The following is a 17391-nucleotide window of genomic DNA, read 5'->3' on the forward strand; positions in this document are numbered from 1 at the left end:
GGAGGAGAGAAGAGGGAGCGATAACGGGTGTGATCAGAGCCGCCTCTCTGAGTGGAGCTGAAGCTGCAGCGGCCGGGACGAAAGAGAGGGAGCGCAGAGAGCTAGCTCCGGCTCTGGATGGAACACTACCACCGCAGCAAGCATTCGCTTCTGTTCTCTCTTCTCCTCCTTGGCCGCTCTGTAGCTGCAGCAGGCGAGAAAGAGAAGAGAAAATAGAAGCAAGCGAGCGATCCCGCCGTCGAGGCACCCCATTGATGACATGCCACTCGCCCCCCGCAATTTTCACTCGCCAATTGCGAGGGGGCGAGTGGAAATTTTGAGGCCTGCTGTCAGGATCAGTCTCTACACTCATTTTTTTTATTTTATTTGAACTAAGTGAGGCGTTAGGAACACATGTTTGATATAATTATATAGCCCTATCTGTCCTCTAAAAAACTATATATAATATGTGTGGGTACATTTAGTAAGAAAGTATATTACTGCCGGGGAAGAATCACACAGCACAAGTGTAAAAAGTGTGTCAGTCATTTACGAACAGAAACTGAAAAAAAGCTCAGTCATGAAGGGGTTAAAAGGTTATTAAATAAATTGTAATGTAAGTTGTTGGAGTACTGAGGGGTCTTCATCATATCAATGTACAAATTCTCAGAATTAAAGGGACTATCATTTGACTCTTTAGTTGTTTGAATTGTCATATCTACTCTTGTCAGTGTAGTCAGTGGGATTTACCAAACTAGAACGGATGTTATGTTTTGCTCTGCCAAAGCATATGGTTTCCCATGATTTACTGCAGGGCACATACAGAAGAATCATATAATGGTTTTAACTTTTTCGTTGATGATTGCATCACTTACCCAACTTGTTTTTTAATGTTTAAAAGTATATCAACAGGTAGGAAACAGAGCTCCAAGGGGGGCAGATATAACCATCACAATACATTTTATTTAAGATCAGCTAGACACTATTTATATCATAAATTGAAGTACAGTATAACGCTACCCTTTAAGTATTGTAGGAAAACCACAACTTTTTTTATGAGAAGACATTCACATTCGGAGTGTTCACATGCCTTTAAATGCCATCTGTATGTGCAGGCATTCAATCATAGCAACTAGGGATGCACCAATATATTGGCCGCCGAAACATATCGGCCGAAAATGTATTCTTCTGGCCACCCTAGGGTAAAAGTTTTGAAAAAGGCTCTTTAATTTCCATGAATGAGAAAAAAATACCAGAACCCAAGCATCATTTTGCAGGAAACAATGCATAAGGCACCACAGCCTACATTTTATAAATGAAGTGTAAAATGCAGAGTGTAGTGTGTAGTAAACACTGCAGTATTCAGCCTGAGAGTGGATGACTCGCTCTCTGTTTTGAATAGGACCCCTATTTGTATTAAAGTAGCAATCTATAAAATGGCCTACCAGAAACAATCATATTTTAGCACTATTTTTCCCATAGAGGCTAGAAGGATTGCAAACGATTTTACCTATTTGATTGCACTATTGTTTAAACCAGCTCAGGTGGACTGTTCTTTTAAAACTTAAGGGGGAGAAGGTGCAAGATCCACCTGCACATTCCTAGTGTATCTTGTTTGTTACTTTAATGTGTGCATGCATGTACTGTAAATGTATGGAACTATGCTATGGAATCATTTTCCTTTTTATGTAACTGGGATGAAGGTTGTGTATATATCAACACTAATTATAAAAATAGTTACTAAGGGGTTGCCTATAGAAATCCTTCCTTCCTTTCTTCCTTCCTTGGATTGTTGCCATTAAAATTATCCCTCTAAAATAATTTTTTCTTATGTAGGTTGAATACCAGACCGCCTTTCAGCTATTCTACTTTGAAAAACAGACAACAGTGGATCCTTTTATCCGGATAAACATATCAGAAACATCATTAAAGGTACAAGAAAGATCTACCTCCTTTTCTTTGTTACAGAAAAATTACAGAAATAATTTCACTGCTTCAGTTCAAGAATTGTTTTTCAATCGATTGATTTACTAAAGCAATAAGCTTAGTTTCTGACTGACGTAAGCACACTCAGACTGGTGTAAAAGTTATTTCTGAACTCCAGGCAGACATAAAGACTACAGTTCATGCAGTTACATATTGATTGCACAGAATGTATTTTCCAACATAACTAGTACAAGTACTCGAATATCTTCTGATATTGGACTTTGGGAGAGAGAAAGTCAGCACAAAGAGCCAGTCAGGCTCTGTTATCTGCACAATTGCTGACAAGGAACATGGTGCCAGAGGTTTTCATGCCCTTGGTTTGGATAGGAGACTTCTACACCTTCTAAAGCTTCTTTGTGACAATTTGGAGTTGACATTTATCAACTTTCCATTACCTGGTGGTTGGGACCCACAACATTTAGATTTCATATACAGTGGCTTTCCAGCTAAAGCCTAATGTGGTGTTTATGTGAATGACATAGATGTGGACAAATGTAATTATCTATAGCAATGTTAATAGAGTTACTAAGTTTCCATACTTAACCACATGTTTGCAATGGTGAAGATTTGCATGTGTGTATGGAGAAGTCTTATTAAAAGCTCCAGTCTTTGCATCTACATAAGGGATCTCGAACGCAATTCACTTGAGGGGCCACTGGACACATTTTCTTCTCCTATGGAGGCCGCTTGCCAAATTTCATACATCAAAATAAAATGTAACTATATACGGTACAAGTGTTAATGTCTGCGTGTGTTTATAATGTCAGTGTATGTTTTGTAATGGTTTCTTTGTATGCAATGTCAATATATTTTGTATGATGGTTTGTGTGTGCGTATTGTCAGGATTTCTGTGAGTGATTTGGCTATGTGTATGAAATGTTTCTGTGGGGTCTATTCACGAAGCTGCCGAAGGATCTGGCCGTAACTTCAGCCGATCCTTCGAAGGGGTGCTGTAGAACCGAAGGGGTGCTGTATTCACAATAGCCCGTACAGCTCCCGAACATGGCCGAGCGGCTCAGTCGAGCCGAACGCATATGCATCGGCTCGGCTAAGCCGCGCTGAAAGCCGAAGCTGGCCGAGCGGCCGGCCATTGGCCGGCCAACAGCCTGCTTCTGATAGCTGGGCGGAGCCAGCAGTGATCTTACGGCTGGCTCCGGCCACTTGTAGAGAGATCAGCGTCCCTGGTTACCTGCTAACCAGGGACACGGATCTCCAAACAGCTAACTCTCCCTGGTGCCCCTGGGAGTCTCCTGCTCCCGGCCGCCAAGGAGAGAAACAGGGCTGTGTCTTTTCTTTCTTTATTCTGACACGAGCGATGTCAGAATAGAAACATTTTTTTTCCCATTGAAAAGCATTGGTACTTTACTATTGGCTATTTCAATTTGCAAAAGCCAATAGTAAACTAGCATTATACCCGCCCTCTGCTGCAGTTCCCGATCAGGTCCATCAGCAGAGGGCGGGTACAATGCTAGTTTACTATAGGCTATTGCAAATAGCCCGGGAGAGTTTTTTTTTCCTTTTTTTTTTGACAGCAGCAGAGCCGCCGGACAATAGGAAACTATTGGGCCGAGCTAGCTATCACTGCTAGCTCCGCACAATCGTTTTCTATTTACTTTTTTAACATTTTTCACTCTTTTTCTGTTCTGCTCGGTACCTCTGAGGGACCGAGCAGGACAGCCTGAGCCGAATGCCGCTTGGTGGCATTCGGCTATTCACTCACTGCTGATCAGCATCTTTAAGAATAGCCCGAACAGCAGTGAGTAGCCTGCCGAGCATGTTCGGCCGACCCGAAGCCACGCGAAGCAAGCCGATGTACGGCTGATTTCAGCCGATGTACGGCTGAAATCAGACATACCAGCCTGAAGTGAATAGCCGAACAGTGTTCGGCTCACTTCACTTCAGATCGGTCATTCACTCGACTGCCCTCGGCAGCTTAGTGAATAGACCCCTGTGTGTGTCATATCAGTATGTATACATGTGTATATGTGTTTGTGGGTGTTTTTTCCAACAGATCAAAACAGTGAGGACCAGCAGATTCACACATTCACTCACACACAAAAATACACACACACACACACACACACAAATACGCACACACGCAAAACATGCTAAATGTTCTAGTTCTATCTTATTCTTATATCTTAAACATATCTTTATCATACAGGTTGGAACACCTTTTCATCTACAAATTAATACGTATCCAGAAGTTCAAGAGATTTACTATGTGGTATGTAAGATTTTAGAACATTTTGATCAATTTCTTCTGGTTTCAGTAACTTTAGTTGATAAGATGTGTAAATGTTTTTCAGGTTGTGACAGCATCTCCTGTTCCGACACAATTAAATAGTAATAACTTTGAATCAAACAGCATAGCTTAGTAGAATTATTGTCACTTCCTGGGGGTGTTCTACCTGTTCTAAATTGGCTAAGGCTTTATCATACAGTACAGAAATGTACTGGAGGAGTTCTATTTTCAAATGTTTTAAACTATGTCTGGGCAAAAAAAACCAAACATATTCAGCACATCTTTGCAGTACATGCTTATTTCCACATGTTTTATTCCTTTAAAAAAGCTTGATCTGCCAGTGTGCTCCTAACTTCCTGTTTGGGCTGACAACACCATACCTCTGCTCCTCCTACCTGCCAGAGTACAGAACTATCCCTCCAACCTCTCTGTCCCACTCCACATGCATACATTGATTTCTTTGCCAGCAAAACAATGCTTCATCCTTCACTCTCAGGAGCCTGCCCAAACACTGTGGGGTTCATTCATAAATGTTCCACCCTGCAGATGCTGTTCACATGACACTAGTGCTCCTAGATAGCGCTGAAGAGTATAGATTTTCTTTACTCACCAAAGCCATCTAGGGGCACTAGTGCTGTGTGAACGGCACTGAACATTTTATAAATGAACTCCTATGTGTAGAGGAAGGGCTCCTGGGAGATGTAGTTCTGGGGGCATGCCTACATCAGTAGGAATTGACATCCCATTAAGAATTTTATAAGGCTGGTCAAAGTTTCACAGGTAGGAAAAAAAGGTGATTCTTGCTAAAGGAACAAGATAAAAGTAATCCTTACACATTCTGTAGAGAGGAGGAGGGAGGTTTGGGGTTAGGCATAGGTACTGCCTTTACAAACCCATTTATGCACGTTGTAAAGCATATTTTCTTTATTTAAAGGTTGTTGCAAAAGGAATGGTAGTGGCTGCAGGCAAGAATAAAACCACATTTAGCCTCACTCCTGAACATTCTTGGGCTCCCACTGCTCAGATTGAGGTTTATAAGCGCAATGTGAACAGCAGCTTTGGTGATATACTTCAAACCACTCAGACGCTTATGATCAAAGGCGCACTAAAGAGCCAGGTAAATTAAATGTATAACTGAAGACACCATGCTTTGTATGTATAAGACAGTTTACATTTTATTCATGTCAATGTCATGTTCCAAAACAGTTTTATTGTGTCAGGTTCTCAGTTTATTATCTATCTTATAGGTGACTTTGTCATGGAGCAAAAATAGCGCTAAACCATTAGAAAATGTCACCCTGTCTGTCAGCGTGAAGGAATCCCGCTCCTTGGTGGCACTGCGCATTGTTGAAAAAAAATCCACACTTCTTGATGATATAAATGATTTAACTCCCAGCAAAGTAAGTGTAACTGAGTAGATGGTGATGTAGATGTAGTGTTTATCACTTTTATTGATAATTTTTGTATTTGATGCACGTTTGATTACAACAAAGAATTTATAATAAGGCATAATTAATTTAATACATTTTTGCACAAAGTGAAATTTGGTATTCATCTATTTATTATTTCACTGGCTATCACTTTAGTATGTTAATAATGATTGCAAACACCTATTTAATTTTTTTGATTACATGTTGTTTTGTTAACACTTAATTATGTATTTGATAGTTCACCCTATTGGTGACCCCGAGCGCTGCACACCCATCAAGTCTCAGTATACTGCGAACTATAGCTCGCGGTATACTGAGCCTAGGGTGACGGGAGGACGCTAGTTTGTGTCCTCCCGTTACCCTAAGGAGAAACGGGGAAAAGCCTTAACCCCATAGTTCTCCTTTAACGCCTCATTCACACTGCCGCGCATATACGCGCGTACGTGCGTTTTGTACCAAATGCAACATATGCAAATAAATGGCTCCATACACATAGCCGCGTATGGAGCCGTTTATTTGCGTAGCGTATATATGTGCAAAAACAGAATGGAACCGAGATGCGTCCGGGCAGCGCATTTCTGAGTATTTTAGGCGTATACGCATGTTTGCACGTGTTTACGTTGTGTACAGTTCATTAAAAGTTCTATTAGGAATGATGCATTCTGGGAATGCAAAAAGTGCACGCATATACACACATACGCTCGTATAGACGCCCATAGACGCGTATATACGCAATATACCATTTTGCTTGCGTTGTGTGTGAATGAGGCCTAAACCAAATGCATTCTATTTTTGGGGAACCATTCTGCACTCAATGTGTCAGAAAGGGGCATGTGCAATCTACTCTGTAACACATGAAATTTCACCCGACACCTTGTATATAGTAGTTCTGCTATCCCAACTCTTGGCTGTTGTAGAGAAACACTTAAAGTGACACTAAACTCAGGAGTCAAATCTTAAAAATGCATTCAAGTACCCTGACTGTTAACAAAACTGTAGTTGGTTTGTGAAGCATGTAGATCCTCAAATCATCTCTAAATGGGTGCTGACACTGTCCTTCCTTCTGGAGGGTGGCTACTTTTCTCCTCCATGGTCCCTGTGTATTTTGAGATTGTAGTCCGTCATGAGAGCAAGTTTGCAGCTGTGGTTACATTAGAACATACACAGGGACCACGGGAAACAAAATTAGCCACTCTCCAGAAGGAAGGACAGTGTCAGCACCAATTCAGAGACGGTTGAGGATGTGCAACCGAGTGATACACATTACACAAATAAGTTACGTTTATGTTAATAGTTAATGTACGTGAATGCATTATTAAAGTTTAACGCCTGAGTTTGTTTAATTTTAAAGTGTATGTAAAGGCATTTTTTTTATAGTTTTGGATAGAGTGGAGGAAAGGTAAAACACCCTTTTGGGTTATTTGTTTGATGTCTGTGTTTCCAATTACTTCATGTCCTGGAGATGCAACAGGAAATGAAGGGAAATCACCCCAAAATTAGAAGCATTCCTATATTAGACAGTTGTCATTTGAACATTTATCCCTGTACCGTGGACACAGCTATACAATTTTATATTTCCCCTCACTTTTGTCTTAGAGACAGTGGTCACCAGGATCAGGGGTGGATCGCTCCAGGGTGGACAAATGAGAATGAAACGTTAAAGTAGAGTCTAACCCTTCCCCAGTATACAAAACTAAAACTAAAAATTGTTTTTGCCTTTATACTGTATATGCTTTATATACAGTATCACATACAGAACTTATACATCTTCTATAAACAGGGAGTTTAAATTGAAAAGCCCTAAAGTCAAGGTGTATAAGATCTAGAGAATCCTACATTTTAACACATGCATGTAATTGTACTCATCATCATTGCATTGCTACATATTTGAATGATGTCAGATAATGAAATAGTTACATTTTATTTGAACCCCCCATGAGAAAGTGTTCTTTTGTTTTCTAGGTCGATAGTGGGCTCAGGTATTTTCAGGTAAGTCTGCATAGAATGAAAATGACCCCATACAAACATATGCAGATGTTTTTAATACATTCATTTTTTTATTGAAAAATGTAAGGATAAAGTACACATTGTCCCATCTCATTGACAATAAAATAAAAGGATAGAAAGTGTTAGGTTATCATTATGAAGTTACTAAGGTAACAAAGAACAGCTAGCGTGCCTACACATTTTTATTGTAGTTGACAATAGGCTGATATGTGTGGTACAAAACACATTACACAAAATCAGTAATATAAGAGGGTGACATTGGAGGAGGGTAAAACAGAAGGATGCTGTACTGACAATTGATCCTGTTCTGTTGAAACCTGAAGTTGTAAGATCAAGTGTTCATCGAGTTAGTACACACATAAATCCAGCTCATTAATCCCATACACAACAAAAAAACAAAAAACTATTGTCATGCTGTAGCTTCCTTTCGCTTAGCACAATGGCTAACATAATACAGACTGCAGAATGAAAGTGACATTAATACAGATGAGCTCATTTTATTTATTAGTGTGATTATGTTTACACATATAGTTGTGAATTTAGCGTAATTGACATTATTATTATTATTTTAGGTATCAAAGCAGGGCAGCTCCAGATTTTTTTCTGGTGATGCAGTGCTGGTGCTGGGATTATAAATGGATGAGCTAAATCACAAACCCTGAATCCCATTGTATATTAAAAGCAGCAGTGGCGGCTCTTTAATTAGGCAAATTAACCGGTCGCCTTAGGCCTTGCGCTCCCGAGTGCCTCGCGGCCACCTAGTTTACCCTGTCACAACGGCAGCCAGGTAACATTGTGAGCTCTCAGCCCTGTCGCTGTCAAACTGAGTCTCAGTTTGACAGCGACAGGGCTGAGAGCTCATCCGTTCCCTTGATCGTCGGTGTGGACCATCGACTTGGTCTTCTGGACTGAGCTCCGCCCACCATCCAATGAGAAAAGACCTCACCCCTCCCATCCAACGCACGAGGATCTCTGGCTGGGAAGGCGGAGTTTAACTTTAGAAGCTGATGGAGACGTCGTCCTGCACGCTCCTGCCAGCTCCCACCTGCAAGATGCGGCCAGTACAGCACTGGAGTGGCAGCCTGGAGAGCCCTGTGGAAAGCAGGTGAGAGCCCTGTGGAGAGCCCTGGTTTAACCAGAGCTCTGTGGGGTCTCACCAGGGCTCTGTGGGGTCTCACCAGGGCTCTGTGGGGTCTAACAAGGATGGTGAAACCCCACATAGCCATTGTGAGACCCCATGGAGCCCTGGTGCTGGGGAAACCCTACAGAGCCTTGGTTTAACCAGGGCTCTGTGGGGTCTCACCAGGGCCCTGAGGGGTCTAACCAGGCTGGTGAGACCGCACATAGCCCTGGTGAGACCCAACAGAGCCCTGCGAGACCCCACATAGCCCAGGCGAGACCCTACATAGCCCAGGCGAGACCCTACATAGCCCAGGCGAGACCCTAAATAGCCCAGGTGAGACCCTAAATAGCCCAGGTGAGACCCTAAATAGCCCAGGCGAGACCCTAAATATCCCAGGCGAGACACTACATAGCCCAGGCGAGACACTACATAGCCCAGGCGAGACACTACATAGCCCAGGCGAGACCCTGCAGAGTCCTGATTTATTCCGGGCTCTTTGGTGTCTCACCAGGGCTCTTTGGTGTCTCACCAGGGCTCTTTGGTATCTCACCAGGGCTCTGTGGGGGTCTCACCAGGCTGGTGAGACCCCACAGAGCTCTGGTTAAACCTGTAGCATCTCACCTGGGCTCTGTAGGTTCTCACCAGCACCAGGGCTCTGTGGGGGTCTCACCAGGCTGGTGAGACCCCACAGAGCCCTGGTGCTGGTGAGAACCTACAGAGCCCAGGTGAGATGCTACAGGTTTAACCAGAGCTCTGTGGGGTCTCACCAAAGCTCTGTGGGGTCTCCCCAGTGCTCTGTGGGTTTAACAAGGCTGGTTAGACCCCGCAGAGTCTTGGTTAGGCTCCACAGAGCCCAGACGCCCTGTGAAGACCCCAAAGAGCCCTGGTGAGACCCCAGATAGCTTTACAGAGCCCTAGTGCTGGTGAGACCCTACAGAGCCCTGGTGAGACCCTGCGGATCCCTGGTTTTACCAGTGCTTCTAGAGGTCTCACTAGGGCTCTTTGGGGTCTCACCAGGGCTCCGAGGGGGTCTAAGCAGGCTGGTGAGACCCCACATAGCCCTGGTGAGACTAGGGCACTTTGGGGTCTCACCAGGGCTCTGTGCAGTCTCACCAGCCCTGGTTAACCAGTTGCCGTCCGCCCATTGCAAAAAAACGGAGGGACGGCACAGTCGCATTGGCGGGTTGCCGTCTCTAGACGGCATTTTTCTTCTGCTCGCAACCCATCCAATGTAAAGAGCCATTACCGGCTGTTTCAAATATACCCGATCAGCGGCTCTATAGCCTGCCGATCGGGTATATGTGCTGGCTGCGTGCCCCCCCTCCCTCCCCTCGAGTGCTGCCGTCGCCCCCACTCCTGACCCCTTACCTTCAATCTTGGGATCCGCTGCCCCATCTGAGGCCCGGGACCGGCTCGGGAGGGTGTCAGGAGGTAAGATGGGAGGGAGGTCAGCATCTTCCTCCTTGCTGACCTCCCTCCATAGTGTGAATGCGGAAGTAATGTGTATTACATCACTTCCGCATTCACCTGTCAGTCATCTGGCTGCTATAGCCAGAGAGAAGAAGCTGATGAAGCAGATCTCTGCTTCATCAGCTTCTTTTGGGGTCCCCAGGTGACATTAGGGGTCCTAGAGACCCCTAATGTCTCCATAAAGAGGACCTGTCAGTGTGCCATAGTCATAGTGGACCTGTCAGTGTGCCTTTGCTATTATAAACGGGGGATTGTTATCCCCCTATGTAATAGCAATGACATTAAGTGTACAAAAACATAAAAAGAGTTAAAAAAAAGAATAGTCACATATAAAAAAAGTTTAAAAAAACCCCCAAAAATTCTTAAGTTCCCCACCCCCACGTTTACGCACATATAAACATAAATACGTGTTCGGTGCACCAGCGCGCGAAAACGACAATTGCGCTACACACGTTACATATCGCCGCAAACGTCACAGTGAGAGCAATAATTTTAGGGCCATCAATCACTGATAACACTAAACTGATGAGCGGTAAAAGCTTTTAAAGCATCGCCTATGGCCAATTTTGGGTATTTTTAGTTTTATGAGGTTTCGCGCGAGCACACAATTTTAAGGCTTGACATGTTTGGTGTCTTTTTACCTGACGTGACCCCGTGTCTTATATTTTACCAACAAATTGGGTAATAATAAATGTTTTATCATTTAATATAGGGGAAACAGTTTAAAAAAAATAATTTGGTAATTTTTCCTTAATATAGTAAAAAAACAAAAACACAGTGGTGATTAAATACCACCAAAAGAAAGCTCTATCTGTCCCTAAAAAATGGTATAAAATTAATTTCAGTACAGCGTTGCATGACGGAATAATTGTCAGTCAAAGTACTGCAGTGCTAAATACTGAAAAATGGCCTTGATGGGAAGGGGGTGTAACACCGTGGACTTTAACTGGTTAAACCCCACTGAGCCCTGTTGGGACCCTACAAAGCCCTGGTGAGACCCTACAGAGCCCTGGTTTAACCAGGGCTCTGTGCGGTCTCACCAGGGCTCTGTGATGTCTAACCAGTCCCCACAGAGCCCTGGTTAAATCAGGGCTTATTAAACCCCACAGAGCCCTGGTGTGACCCCACAGAGCCCTGGTGAGACCCCAAAGGCCTGAGTGGGGCCTCATGTTTAGGTTTCGCCTAAGGCCTCGCAAAATCTAGAGCCGCCTCTGAAAAGCAGACATACCATAATGAGAAACACTTAGTCAGAAAATGAAAGATTCAATGTTCTATAGATACCATTCACAATGTAATAAGAACACGGACTGTAGCCCTTTTTAAGTACACTGAAGTGTACATTATACTGGTCAGAAGTATGAAACAGTCTCCCTTAAAGTTCTGTCCCGTAAATGTAAAAATCTGTTCAATAACTGGTGTCAGTGGGTGTAAAAATAAACCAGAGTTACCAAAATATGAAAAGAATTAGGAGCAACACCTTGAAAGGATTGAGAAAAAAAATATGGCACGTGTGGAGAGACACCTGCAGCGTGCTTGTAGGAGTAGCCATAAAGTGGGCATAATCAATAAAGTGGGTGTTGCTGCACGGTGTTTAGGATGTAGTGTGCCACCTTTCCCCCTTAATTTGCTAAGGTACAGACAAGATATGGCTTGGGGGTACACTGAAGAGATTGTGGAGTAAAATAAGCCTCATTGTTAATGTTAGTGGCTGCAATGATAACCTCCAGCATGTATCAGGTCCAGCAATGACAGCCCCACAGCAATAACTCCCAACAAGTGTCAGGGCCAGCAATGATCACTCTAAGAAAAGTCAGGTCATGCAATAACCCCCAGTAAGTGTCAGGGCCAGCAATTATAATCCCTAGCAAGTGTCAGGGACAGCAATAACCCCGGGAAATACCCACCAGCAACAATACCAGCAATAATGCCCCCTTGGAGCCACTGTATGTAAGGTATATTTGGTATTTGTTGGCTGCTCTGGCAGTAGCATGATAACCAATTACCTAGAGACTGTTGCTCTGAAGATGTCCATAAATGGATGACATAAGACAGAATCATCATTATGATTATCTATCAAGTGCTAGATTTCTGCACAGAACCACATAGGCCATGTAAAAGAGCGGCAGAGCCAATAAGGGTGACACCTAGTATTCTATCCAGTCATGTTGCTGACAGTCAGTAATACATTAACATGTACAATAAAAGGATCCAGACTACTCACTGCCTGCCAGTGATATCTGGCTAGACCTTTTTAATGCTACACCTGTAAAGCTGTACAGCAGGTAAATTTTCATTGCTAGCAGTGGCGTAACAATTGCCATAGCAACCCAGGGCATCCCTCTGATGCCGCGTGGGCCGCCTGGGTTGCTATGGCATGTAAGGGTGTTGGCTGTCCCTGACACAGATCAGCATAGGCTGTGAAGATCACTGATTTCCCCTCACAGCCGCTGCGGAGCTGTGTCAGTGACAGCCAGCAGCTGCGGCAGAAGAGGCTGGCGTTCGCAGTGAAGGAGGAGGCAGGACCCGCCTAAGAGCAACCCCACCTCCTCTTACATCACTGGCCAGCGACCTAAGAGCAGGCGGGGCCTGTCGATAGAAGAGGAGGCGGGGCCCGGGGACAGAAGAGGAGGCAAGGCCCAGCGACCGTGAAGGCGGACAGCGCTGACAGGTAAGAGGTGTGCAGCCCATCTGTGACCCTTCAGAGCCCACTATAGAGAGTCTATGGTGGGCTCTGCAGGGTCACTCTCAGGTGGGCTGTTTGGTATATCAGGTTGGCTCTGCAAGTGGCATAACTAGCAATCACAGGGCCCCATATAAAATTTCGCTATGGGGCCCTTTGATTTCTAGTTACACCGCTGATTGCTAGAAAAGTGTACTGAATAACTGCAGATCACCCACTGAACGACTTAACAACTAGAACTGAACTGCTAACAGAATAGTGTGTCAATATGTGAAATCTAACAAATTAAATCTAACAGATTCAACCATTCACACTAAACAGCGTGGATGGAGTAATGCGCCGGCAGCATATTATAGCCTGACAACTGGTCTCCGTTGCTTTCAGAATACCTGAACAGTGATGGGAGCTGGGTAGCTTGTTTGGTTGACAATTTTCAGCCTCACTACTTAAAAAAAGTAAAGTAATCAAATTTTTTCAAGACACCCACTGTTATCTTATAGGGGTTGATCGGATCGTAGGTGCAGAATTACAGATTGGGCAGACTGTCACTTTATATCTACCCACAGCCCCAGCTTGTCTTGTACAGGTAGATATTCGATCCTTTAAGTGCATTAAGGCTAGCAAGTTGGCAAAGTAGGCTGGGAAAGCCAAACTGCGATCCAGCCCTGATTAATACATTTGTACTTGCAGTGCATAGTTGTGACACACAGGAATTTTAGTGAACTGCTTTTTCATGCAGTAAAATGCTGGCACAATGCTCTATGTTCCAAATATCATTAGTGTTTTTTTGTTTCCTTGTTTGTTTTATACATATTAGCAAATTATATCAACCTAATATCAAAAAAGTATTCCTTTTTATATTAACAGAGCTCTCCGATACGTCTGACTGATGCCATAGTCTATAATACATATGGTAAGCCTGAAATGGAAATTTTACTGGCTATTCTACAGACTATTTATTGACTAGTGTACTGACTATTCCTTAACAATAGAAATAGCCATGATTTTTGTTCAGAAAGTTTGTTTCTGCTATTTTTGTGAAACATTTTACATAACAAATACCTACGTCTTCTAGCACATTGGAAGAATATATATACACATTTTTAATAATGTGGATACTGCGTAGTATGTAAATGTTTGTTTCTAACTCATATAATAGGCAAGCAACGTTTTAATCATTATTGCAGTGTTCATTCAAATTGCATTGTTTATATAATTGTGATTTAATGATAAACTTTCTTTTTTTGAATTTTTTAACTTTATATGCTAATAAATTTATATATTTTGTAAATGTATATGTGGAATATATTTAACAAATTGAGGCAAGTATGGAGGCAGGATGCGTTTTATTACTGTAGCTGGTCCTGTCAATTGGGTTTTCAACAAACTGTAGTTTCTTTAGTTCACTGATATAATTAGAACTTGCAAAAAACACTGATCCTGCAGTAATGGATATAATTCTCACCTCAATCTAAAGCTGCTATGTTCAAAGCACAATGCTATAATAATAACAGAAATAATTGCACAGCGCTAAAAATTTAACAAATCTAAATGAGTGACAACCTATATAAGATGCATAAAATTACTCTCCACAACGTGAATAACAAGTAATAAAAAAAAAGGCTTGACAAAAATAATTAAACTTGTATAAATAAATAGCTTTTCTAAACCATCAGAAAAAGTGCCAGAGCATCAAGTGTAAATATTTTATTATTCACTGTAAAAGTTCATCAATAATTCCAAACTCCAGTGTATCCAAATATGTGACAACCTCTCAGTAGAAAGTGCTTGTGCATACAATCTAACTAGTTGACTTGACACTAACAGCGTTATTCACAGAGGAGCTGAAGGATCCAGCCGTAGCTTTGGCTGATCCTTTGGCTCACTTCGGCCACCTCTGCCCTTTGGTTCAGTCGAAACCGAAGGGCTACTGTACGGGCTTTTCACAATAAGCCGTACAGCAGCCAATGGCAGCTGAGCGGCGCTGCCGAGCCAAAGGCATTTGCTTTGCATTTGTTGACTGTGAACAGTTCTGGTGAGTTTAATACCTTTGGGGCTCCGGTTTCCACCTGGAAAAGATCACATTCACAGCACAGGAGTGTTTTTGTGCACGTTGTGTGAAGTTGATACACTGGAAACACTTTATGGACAATTCAATTCAATTGACATAATTGATTTACTGTTTTACAGGTATTTATTTTATTTAGTATCAAGTAAATTAGTTACATTGTATGCACAAGCACTTTCAGCTGAGAGGTTATCACATATTTGGATACACTGGAGTTTGGAATTATTGATGAACTTTTTCTGATGGTTTAGAAAAGCTTTCTATTTATACAAGTTTAATTATTTTTGTTACGCCTATTTTTGAATTATCTGTTATTCACGTTGTGGAGAGTAATTTTATGCACCTTATATAGGTTAAGTCACTCATTTAGATTTATTTTTATTGCTGTTCAATTTTTAGCGCTGTGCAATTATTTCTGTTATAATTAGAACTTGGCCTTGATGTATTATGTTCTAAAACAAATATATTTCATTTTTCTTTAAATTCATGTTTCAGAAAAGAGTTTGTGCCAATAATAATTATGCCCGTATTCATTATCATTATTATTTCATTTTGCCAACCAGTTTTACATAATGTTTTCTAATTAGTAATGTGCTATATGCAGTATTTGAGTATTAATATTATTTTGTTTTCATTTATTTTTTAGAAAGAGTAGAAGAAAATATTCCAGAAAATGGAATACCTTCATTCATAGAAAGAGAAGAAGAAAATATTCCAGAAAATGGAATACCTTCATTCATAGAAAGAGAAGAAGAAAATATTCCAGAAAATGGAATACCTTCATTCATAGAAAGAGAAGAAGAAAATATTCCAGAAAATGGAATACCTTCATTCATAGAACCCCAAAGCAAGCCTGAGTTTATAGAGACCTGGATTTGGCTAGAATCTAACATAAGGTATCACTATACTTAAGTGCTGGGAAAAGCTCCTCTAGCACTAAGGCGAGCATACCAAAGTTTTTTAATTCAGAACTACAAAAAGAACTAATGTAAACTTTAAAGATTCTACTTTTTGCTTTGCAAATAATAAAAATAATTCGAGTTAGCAGCACATTGTATTTGCAGTTTGGCCTTTTAATAAAGAAGCTAGGATCATGGTTCTGGCACAAAGTATTTTTTTAAATTCAGCACTACCAAAACAAATACTGTATATCCCTAAGCAGCCAACCAGCTCCTCTACCTGCAGAAGGAGCAGATGCAGCACCTTAATGGCCATCTGGCCACTTTCAGTGCGCTGAGAAGTCTGTTGAAACTGGGAGGGAGGGCGCATGAGAGTATGAATAGTTAAGACTGGGGTGAAATGGTGACAAAACAGAGCTCAGAAGCAGTGGCAGCAGAGAAATGTGGAAGTTGGAGAAGTTACATGTACCGGTGTGTATATATATAACGGAAAATTGTTATCACATACTTACCGTAATTTTCCTTTCCTGGCTCTCCTCATGTCGGCATACTAATGGGTTAACCCCCCCCCCCCGGCTCCCAATAGGACCACCCCTAACAAGAGAATAAAGCCCCCCTTCCCACCACACACGTGTTCCATAGCACGTCGAGCGAAGGCATGGGAGGGTAGCTATGCCGACATGAGGAGAGCCAGGAAAGGAAAATTACGGTAAGTATGTATTGACTGAGGACAAAGCCACCGCAGACCTGCATGATGCCCCTGCTGTGGCGTAGATCTTTTTCAAACCCACCTCCAGCCGCCTGTCCATGGTATCTTTGAACGAAACAGAGTCATCTAAAGGCAAGAGTACATGTCTAGCCAGCCTCTGTAAGGCTGCATCCACCTTAGGAGTAGTATCCCACAATTCGGCATCCGAGGGGCGACATGGATATAACTTTGACATGCGATTGGGCAACTTGCCCCTTCTGTCCGGCCTTGCCCACTCCTCCTCAATAATCTCTTTGATTTCAAAGAATAGTGGAAAGGAAGGCAATTCCTTTTTGATATTTGGAAAAAATCTCCTTTGCTTATCCATGGGGACGGGATCCTCCTCCCAGCCCAATGCGAGCTTAATTGCGGAAATGAAGGGCGCCACTAGTGCAAAGTCAAAAGAGAAATTCTCATCGAGCATCTCCTCCCTGGCCCCATCTGAATCCTCTGGATCTGAATCCTGAGATGAGACCACCTCTCTTGGTCTCTTTTCATCTCTTCGCCGTTTAGACGAAGCACTACCTCCTGTGTATTCTCTAATACCTTCTGCCACTGCTTCTCGGATATAAGCTTTAATATCCTGTGAGTCAGAAATTGTGTCTTTCCCCAATTCTCTAATGCAAGTGGAACACAATAGCTTTTCAGGTAGTGCCTGGGCACCGCATGCCCGACAATTCTCAGAGGATGGGCCAGCTGGTGGCGACTTAGACCGTAGCCTGGGTGACATAAGCTGGGGCGACCCATGAGTAGAAA

General features: G+C 42.4%; 1 protein-coding gene across 1 annotated transcript in view; it reads left to right on the forward strand.

Annotated features, from left to right (window-relative positions):
• LOC108800059 (CD109 antigen-like) overlaps positions 1–17391 on the forward strand; it is a gene marked incomplete at its 5' end in the record, with an annotated part of 73047 nt that overhangs the window by 26842 nt on the left and 28814 nt on the right. Inside the window, 7 exons of the mRNA XM_018572001.1 lie at positions 1816–1911; positions 4130–4192; positions 5145–5327; positions 5458–5610; positions 7603–7629; positions 14874–14955; positions 15635–15884. Of these exons, the coding sequence (XP_018427503.1) occupies positions 1816–1911; positions 4130–4192; positions 5145–5327; positions 5458–5610; positions 7603–7629; positions 14874–14955; positions 15635–15884 (854 nt within the window). The remainder of the gene's footprint in view (positions 1–1815; positions 1912–4129; positions 4193–5144; positions 5328–5457; positions 5611–7602; positions 7630–14873; positions 14956–15634; positions 15885–17391) is intronic.

The sequence above is a fragment of the Nanorana parkeri genome, unplaced genomic scaffold (assembly GCF_000935625.1).
Source record: "Nanorana parkeri isolate BGI_ZX_2015 unplaced genomic scaffold, ASM93562v1 scaffold1895, whole genome shotgun sequence".
NCBI lineage: Eukaryota > Metazoa > Chordata > Amphibia > Anura > Dicroglossidae > Nanorana > Nanorana parkeri.